Source organism: Denticeps clupeoides, chromosome 2 (genome assembly GCF_900700375.1).
Source record: "Denticeps clupeoides chromosome 2, fDenClu1.1, whole genome shotgun sequence".
Lineage (NCBI taxonomy): Eukaryota > Metazoa > Chordata > Actinopteri > Clupeiformes > Denticipitidae > Denticeps > Denticeps clupeoides.
The window spans coordinates 16723899-16733284 of record NC_041708.1 but is presented as its reverse complement, the minus strand read 5'-3'; the positions used below and the strand labels follow the sequence as shown (position 1 = coordinate 16733284).

Here is a 9386-nt window from a genome sequence, read left to right as displayed (position 1 = left end):
ACAAAATAACTGCCCATGAACTGAGAAAAGTCAAGCGTGCAGCTGCCAAGATGCCACTTGCCACCAGTTTGGCCATATTTCAGAGCTGCAACATCACTGGAGTGCCCAAAAGCACAAGGTGTGCAATACTTAGAGACATGGCCAAGGTAAGAAAGGCTGAAAGACGACCACCACTGAACAAGACACACAAGCTGAAACGTCAAGCCTGGGCCAAGAAATATCTCAAGACTGATTTTTCTAAGGTTTTATGGACTGATGAAATGAGAGAGTCTTGATGGGCCAGATGGATGGGCCCGTGTCTGGATTGGTAAAGGGCAGAGAGCTCCAGTCCGACTCAGACGCCAGCAAGGTGGAGGTGGAGTATTGGTTTGTGCTGGTATCATCAAAGATGAGCTTGTGGGGCCTTTTCGGGTTGAGGATGGAGTCAATCTCCACTCCCAGTCCTACTGCCAGTTTCTGGAAGACCCCTTCTTCAAGCAGTGGTACAGGAAGAAGTCTGCATCCTTCAAGAAAAACATGATTTTCATGCAGGACAATGCTCCATCACACACATCCAAGTACTCCACAGCGTGGCTGGCAAGAAAGGGTATAAAAGAATAAAAAACTAATGACATGTCATGTCAAATGTGAGATTTACAAGGAGGGAAAACAGTACACCTCTCTGAACAGTGTCTGGGAGGCTGTGGTTGCTGCTGCACGCAATGTTGATGGTGAACAGATCAAAACACTGACAGAATCCATGGATGGCAGGCTTTTGAGTGTCCTTGCAAAGAAAGGTGGCTATATTGGTCACTGATTTGTTTTTGTTTTGTTTTTGAATGTCAGAAATGTATATTTGTGAATGTGGAGATGTTATATTGGTTTCACTGGTAAAAAGAAATAATTGAAATGGGTATATATTTGTTTTTGTTAAGTTGCCTAATAATTATGCACAGTAATAGTCACCTGCACACACAGATATCCCCCTAAAATAGCTAAAAATAAAAACTAAAAACTACTTCAAAAAACATTCAGCTTTGATATTAATGAGTTTTTTTGGGTTCATGAGAACATGGTTGTTGTTTATTCCTCAAAAATACAACTTGCCTAATAATTCTGCACTCCCTGTACAAAGTGGTGTACACTTGAGAATAAATAACTGAAAAGTGGGGTGTGTGTAATTATTCGGCTCCCTGAGTCAATACCACCTTCTGCTGCAATTACAGCTGCCAGTCTTTTAGGGTATGTCTCTACCAGGTTTGCATATCTAGAGAGTGAAATTCTTGCCCATTCTTCTTTGCAAAACAGCTCCTGCTCCTTCAGATTAGATGGACAGATTACATTTTTTACATTTACAGCATTTGGCAGACGCCCTTATCCAGGGCGACTTACAACGTGCTTTCAAGTTACCATCGATGAAGATGCCACAGATTCTCGATTTAGATCTGGACATTGACTGGGCCATTCTAACACATGGATATGTTTTGTTTTAAACCATTCCATTGTTGCCCTGGCTTTATGTTTAGGGTCATTGTCCTGCTGGAAGGTGAACCTCTGCCCCAGTCTCAAGTCATTTTCAGGCTCCAAGAGGTTTGCTTCCAAGATTGCCCTGTATTTGTCTCCATCCATCTTCCCATCAACTCTGACCAGCTTTCCTTTCCCTGCTGAAGAGAAGCACCCCCAGAACATGATGCTGCCACCACCAGATTTGACAGTGGGGATGGTGCGTTCAGAGTGATGTGTGGTGTTAGTAGCAAATGGTACTTCTTATGGTTTTCTTTTAACAATGGCTTTCTTCTTGCCACTGTTCCATAAAGGCAAACTTTGTGCAGTGCACGACTAATAGTTGTCCTATGGACAGATTCCCCCACCTGAGCTGTAGATCTCTGCAGCTCATTCAGAGTCACCATGGGCCTCTTGGCTGCATTTCTGATCAGCGCTGTCCTTGTTCGGCCTGTGAGTTTAGGTGGACAGCCTTGTCTTGGTAGGTTTACAGTTGTGCCATACTCCTTCCATTTCTAAATGATTGCTTGAACAGTGTTCCGTGGGATGTTCAAGGCTTGGAAAATCTTTTTGTAGCCTAAGCCTGCTTTAAACTTTATCCCTGACCTGTCTGGTGTGTTATTTGGACTTCATTGTTCCCAATATTCTCTTAAACAACCTCTGAGGCCATCACAGAGCAGCTGTATTTGTACTGACATTACACACAGACACACTCTATTTAGTCATTGGCACTCATCAGGCAATGGCTATGGGCAACTGACTGCACTCCGACCAAAGGGGGCTGAATAATTCCACACACCCCAAAGAACTGCTTTGCAAAGATAAAATATGACAGCAACACTACGAACCTGCAAGTGCACCTCGTTCGCTATCACGGTGAACTACTCTCATGTGATAATGAGGGCAAACCAAGTTACAGTAATTTACTACTGACGTTTCAGTATCATGGTTTACACATGTTATCAACATAATCTGTTATACTCTTCATTAAACTCTTATTTGTCCATCAGGGTACTTGAGAAGATGACCTCCAACAACTCCTTAGACGTACCGGGAGATTTCAATACAAATGTGGGGAATGATGAAAAAATTATTAATTGCTATTGGACTTCTGTTCAATAACAGAAGTAGTGGCATCAGCCATCTTAAGTGCCTTTGGATTGGCAGACTGTGGTGGTGGTGGTGTCCATTTTTAAAAAGGGAACCAGTGAATATTCTCCAAATATCCATGGTAAGGTCTATGCAAGGATACTTGAGACTTGTGAACTTTGGAATCGAGAGGATCAGGACTAGAAGTTATGGAAGGTGAATGTGTCATGTCGGTGAGCTGATGAGGCAAGTAAGCATAGAGTCGGGACATACTAGAAACAAGGATTTATTAATAACTGAAACAAAACCAGGCTCGATAGCCGAAAACAGTGAAAAAAAAAAAAGGGGAACAACATAAACTAGCCTGCTGGCGTTTGCCGATTGCCAGAACTCAAAACAGTGATTACAGAACCATTAAGGGTTCACGAGAAAGGTCAAGTTCACGAGAGAGTTCACTAAAATGCCGCCGCTCCAGGGGGGCGGAACCACAGGCTAAAAGCTGTCCTGATGGACTCCAGGTGATGTCTCCAGCTGGTACCAATCCTGACAGAATGAGTACATTTATTGTGAAAATGTATAAATTATTTCAGTTTGTCATGGCATCTGTGAGAGCCTCCCGCCCTCCCAGTTTAGAAAAAACTCCACATAAATAAAACTATATTTCACCAAAATGTTTAATTCACAGAAAAAGTCGAAGATGAGAAAAACGTAACAAGCAAATCAGATGAGAGATATTTTAACTTCAAAGAGAAATGATCTCTGCAAGTGAAGCAAACAAGCAAGCAAAAGTCTCCTAAATGTCCTAAATGGTTTATTGTCTTTTTTTATACTTTTTTTTATACTTTTCTTCTTAAAGCTAATTCAACATTACATGTAATAGAGGTAAGAAGATGGTAAGAAGATGATTGATATACACAGTCATTTTGTTTTGCCACCCAGTCATTCACAAAACAGCATACTGGTTTTATGATTGTAACACCAACCAACAGTGTGCTCTATCAAGAACCCTAAACATTTGCTGGTACTTTCTTTTCGGATGTATGATTCCATGAAGCAAGAGATATATAGCCATGAAATACTGTTACATTAAGTGCATCTGCACAAATGTATAAATTGTGTCTTCTTCTATGTGCTTACTGGCATGAGTCAGGAATGGTGCAGTACAAGTGGTATATGTCATTCTGAGGAATAGAAGAAATGAAAATCTATATTACAGAATAGTATTATTTATGCACTTATAAACATATATTTGAGTAAAATTATACTCACATCTGATTCTTCTTTGTCACCAGAGCCTACAGGAATGATAATAAGTAAGGAAAAAATTATCTTAGATATTGTAAAATTACATTTAATCTGAAACATATAACCCAACAGAATCTCATAATGGAATGACCTACCAATCAGTGTCAGACAGGCACCGTCAATCACTGTGTTTAAACCTCTTTTAAAAACTCACTTTTACACCCTGGCTTTTAACCCAGTGTGAGGTGGTTCTTGTATGGTGTTCTTAAGCAGTGTTTTCTTTTAGTCTTTTACTACATTGACTTAAATGTTTTCTGTTTTATTGGTTTCTGGTTTAATTTAGATTCCTACTTTTCTTATTCAATTTATTTTGTATTTTTTGTATTTTTACTGAACTTTTTGTCCTGTCCCTGGCAATTTTAATGTACATCACATTGGTCAGCTTTTTTGTTGTTTTAAAGTGATTTATAAATAAAATATGGTATGGTATGATATAGTATTTTAGAAGTAATAAATAATAGATTACCCACAAACTGAATATGGACAAAATGCCATACATTAGCTGAAAATTCCACTGAAAAAAGCATCATTTAGATGACAGTTAGTATGCAAATTAATCTGTGTCAGATTTCTCATCTGGGAATACACTGTGCGATTTTAGTGCCGATTTTGCTTCCGTGCAGTAATCCCTTGAGTCGAGTCGAATCGCAGCTTGCTTGTGCGTCGTGCATCATGAAGTTTACATGATGTGCGATCACCAATTCACCTCTACCAAGATGGCTGATCGCCGTATTGAGGTTTGTCCTTACTGCACATGTGCAAACATAGAACTGATGTTCAAGTAGCAGCACAAGGCTTGTGTATCTCAGTGACCCTAAACTCTGCCTTCAGGTGGGACACCCTAGTTGGACAGGTCTTAGAGGACAGGCCTGACAAGGTGCAATCCAATTCAATGACAAAAACAGTTATGCAGAGCATCCCACCCAACCTCACCCATTTCCTCTGTCACCACCATGTACCCCCTTCACATTTCTGTCTGCCACCTCTAGAACTGGTCACTATACCATACAGGCCTGATTGGTGGAGTGCTACAGAAATGGTTGTCCTTCTAGAACAGGGGTTGGCAACGTGCGGCTTTTTATCCATATAATGTGGCAAATTAATAAGAACTTAAGTGTTGTTTTATTTTATCAATTTTTTAATATTGTAGTTCGAAATATGAAGATAATTGTGATCTGTTAACGTTAAAATGCAATGTCTTTTTTTTGTTGCTCAAAATATGCATCACAAATGCCGTACAGGCGTATATGCCCATTTGACCTTGACCATTGTTCAAGTAGAGTAGTGTTTCAAAATCTGATGACTCTAGGGGTGAGTAAACAGTTGATTACAATATTCAGTGTTTAATGATTTGCATATAATGACTTTAAATGGATAAGTAAGAATTAAGTGTTGAATTTAGTTAGTATGACCAGATCCGGCTGGGTTTTTAGACTGGGTGACTGAACATTCATCACGTCATCTGCGCAGACACACACCCCTTTTTTTAAAGGGGACAATCTTTTTGCTCATTCAGCAGCACAACAAAAGTGGCTCCCTTTGCATTCATTATGAATTTGAAAAATTCTGTTATCCTTGCACTAGCTCCTAATATTTCTTCTTTTTTATTCATTTACAAATACATGTTTTTGTACTTTGTGCTATGAAATTCTCAACAGGTCTATTTCCCTTCTTATCTCAGAATAGTGTTTACTCACCTGAAGTTGAATAAAGTGCTACTGATGTTATCATGGAGTAGACTCCTGCAGACTCAGAACCAACCTAATTGGGAAAATGGGTTTACATCTAATTTTCTGTTGTGACTCCTTTAATCAGCTTTCTTTTCAGGCTTAATCGTGTAACAATCCAACTTTTTCTATCTCCTCCATCAGTTCCTATGTTCATGACTCTTCTGATTCTTGCAGTCTTGAGCAAAATTGAACCATTTTGAATTTAAACATAAAAACAGCTCCAACCATTCAAGGTACAAATGCCACAAGACCTCACGAAGCTCTGTGTTCTGACACCTTTCTACCATGACCAGCATGGGGTTTTCAGCAGGTTGTGCTGCAGTAATTCTTTCTTTCTCACACAGTAAGTGGCCCTCTCTCTCTACCTTACATTCAATATCTGTACGTCTGTAAAGAACATGGGGTTGTGCAATATAATTCTTCTGCTGCTGTTCATCTGTGCAATATTCTTCTGTTGCTGTTGCAAAAACTCACTTATTGACTCTTAACTTTTAACTCTTACATAGTGTGCAATGCTGCTTTATTAATCCCAATTTCCTTTGGGATTATTAACATTTTCTGATTCTGAATCTAGGATTGGACCAATTGTAGTTCTAAAGCAGTTTGTCTGAAGCAGTTGTTCTTCTGGACTAGGTGTAATGAGGCCACCAGTTGGCCTTTTGTCCAACACATGCAGCCTACATACACTACCATTTAACAAGAATTATATACAATATGAAAGTCACCTGTTAGTGGTAAAATCAATGTAAAGTCATGTAAAATCATGTAATATATAAGAGGTTCTTACCTCAAAACAGCCATTAGAGACACATAAAAAACATGCTTAATGTTAACCACTTAAAAACAACAACATGAACATTTATTCATAGTACTTACAGGAGGATGACTGCCCATTTGTTCCATGGTAACATTAGACTCTGTAAAAAACATACAGACCTACAGTAACTTTGTCTGCAATAAATATATGTAGATTTTACATGTATTCACTTACTGTTTGTCTCCATTCTTGAACCAACCTTTGATCTGAGAGAACAGTAATTATAAGTAGTCATAGTAGTATTATGAGAAAGAGAGTTCTATTCATTTGATGACCACTTTTAAAAAACTGTAATGAAATCTACAAAAGCAATGAAGATCTTAAAAGAAAAATTAAGGTTGGCTTACTGGAATGTCAGTTTCCCTGGGGAGAAATAAAAAATATAGCAATTTTAAGAATTGGAAAGAAACTGATATTTACACATAATATGACAAACTGGGTAGAAGGGAAGATTGTTATCAAGGCATTTGCACAATGCTGTAAAAGGTTAAACAAATGCTTTACTTCAGCTGTGGCTAATAAGGGTGGCCCAACCAGTTATTAAAGTGAAGTGATTGCCATTGTGATACACAGCAGCACAGCACACGGTGCACACAGTGAAATGTGTCCTTTGCATTTAACCCATCACCCTTGGTGAGCAGTGGGCAGCCATGACAGGCACCCAGGGAGCAGTGTGCGGTGACGGTGCTTTGCTCTGTGGAACCGTGGCGGGTCGGGATCGTTCTGATTGCGGGGCCGCTTCCTTAACCACTAGGCAACCACTGCCCCTGTTATTAATTCCATGCAGTCTCAGTTTCTTCTCCTGTGAACATCCTTCTCATAGTCTTATATCGCCCTCCAGGGCCACTTGGGCCCTTTATAGATGAATTGGACACTCTCCTCAGCATTTTCTCCTTAGAAACCCCCCCTAACTCTCCTTGGCAACTTCAACCTTCCATCAGCCCAGCTCCAATCATCCTACCTTCTTCCCCTTCTCCACTCTTTTTCTTTGACCAACAGCAACATCTCTCCCACAGACAAAGGAGGGAATGTCCTGGACCTGTTCTTCAGTCGTCCTTCTCCAACTTCTGACCTTTCGTCCACTCCCCTTCACATCTCTGACCACCACTTCCTGACCTTCACACTCACTGTACCTACAGGATCCACAACTGTCCCCCATCCATCCTTCATTCGACACAACCTTCACACTGTCTCACCTTCATCTGTATCTTCCAACATTCTTTCACATGTCCCAACCACATTGGGAAGCAATCGAGGAGTACTTCGAGCAGCGGAGAGAAAATACAAGAAATCTCAACTTGACTCAGACCTACTGTATTACCAGAATCTTCTGCGCAAATTTTCCACTAACCTCACTGGTGCTAAAACTGCTTTCTACAAAGCAAAACTAGAAGCCTCTGCCCACAACCCTCAAAAACTCCACAACATCTTCTTATCCCTACTCAACCCTCTGACTCCCCCTTCCCCAACTTCCCTAACAGCTGATGATTTTGCCAACATCTTCACAGGGAAGATTGAAAAAGCTCACATCTGATGAAATTATTCAGATTATATCTATAGGCAACCCAACCACCTGTCCACTAGATCCAATCCCTTCTGCAATGTTTTAAACCATCTCCCCTGACCTCATCTCTTTCATTTCTTATATCATAAACAGCTCAATCTCATCTGGCCATGTACCATTCGCCTTTAAAACCACCAGGGTTCTTCCAGTCCTAAAGAAACCCACTGTTGATCCTACAGACATTAACAATTACAGACAAGTTTCCCTCCTCTCATTTCTATCCAAAATCCTTGAGCGCTGTGTCTACAACCAGCCATCACTACATCTATCACAGAACAACCTCCTGAATCCTAACCAGTCTGGCTTCAGAACAGCTCATTCCACCAAGACTGCCCTTTTGGCGGTTACCGAACAGCTACATGCAGCCAGGTTGGCAAAACTGTCATCCGTGCGTATTCTCCTCGACCTCTCTGCAGCATTTGACACCGTTAACCACAAGACTCTCTTGTCAATCCTGAAGAAGCTTGGAATTCAGGGCTCAGCATGGCAGTGGTTTGCTTCCTACCTTGATGAGCGATCTTACCAAGTGACTTGGAAAGGATCCACCTCTACCTCACGTAGACTCTCCACTGGTGTCCCTCAAGGCTCGGTGCTAGGTCCTTTCCTTTTCTCCCTCTACACGAGATCACTTGGTGAAGTAATTTCCTCACAAGGATTATCCTACCACTGCTATGCTTACGACACACAACTCCTCTTCTCCTTTCCTCCCTCTGATCTACATGCTGCTTCCAAAATCTCTGCATGTCTAACCAACATCTCGTTTTGGATGGCAGCCCATCACCTCCAACTCAATCCCACCAAAACTGAACTAATATTCATTCCACCACATCAGGATCTTGCTATTAACTCGCAGCTCTCTCCTTCTGCAACAGCCCGCAACCTTGGCGTAACAATAGACAACTCTCCTTCTCGACTCACATCAGCAACCTTTCCCGCTCATGTAGATTCCTTCTCTACAATATCAGATGAATCCGCCCTTATCTGTCAGCCCAGGCCACCCAACTACTGGTTCAGTCCTTAGTAATCTCACGACTGGATTACTGCAACTCCCTTCTAGCTGGTCTACCTCTATGTACCATCCATACAACTAATACAAAATGCAGCAGCACGACTGATCTTCAACCTTTCCAAATTCTCCCACACCATCCCTCTGCTATGTTCCCTCCACTGGCTCCCAGTAGCTGCACGCATCAAGTTAAAAATACTGATGCTGGCCTACAAAGTCAAACATGGAGTAGCACCATCCTACCACACAGTCCTTATTACACCTCGCACTGCACCTCGTATACTCCGAGCCTCCAGTACTGCTCGTCTGGTCCCTCCATCGCTAAAGGTAAAAGGAAAACATTCATCTAGACTCTTCTCCGTCTTGGCCCCTCGGTGGTGGAATGAACTTCCC

General features: G+C 41.1%; 1 protein-coding gene across 2 annotated transcripts in view; it reads right to left on the bottom strand.

Moving 5' to 3' along the window:
- Positions 1-3376: 3376 nt before the first annotated feature.
- LOC114780167 (uncharacterized) overlaps positions 3377-9386 on the bottom strand; it is a 31773-nt gene continuing 25763 nt past the window's right edge. For both annotated transcript variants that reach the window (XM_028967616.1, XM_028967615.1), the window contains 6 exons: positions 6771-6786; positions 6598-6629; positions 6483-6523; positions 5574-5637; positions 3841-3866; positions 3377-3752 (listed from right to left, as the gene is read on the bottom strand). In XM_028967616.1, the coding sequence (XP_028823449.1) occupies positions 3705-3752; positions 3841-3866; positions 5574-5637; positions 6483-6523; positions 6598-6629; positions 6771-6786 (227 nt within the window). In that variant the 3' untranslated portion in view covers positions 3377-3704. The remainder of the gene's footprint in view (positions 3753-3840; positions 3867-5573; positions 5638-6482; positions 6524-6597; positions 6630-6770; positions 6787-9386) is intronic.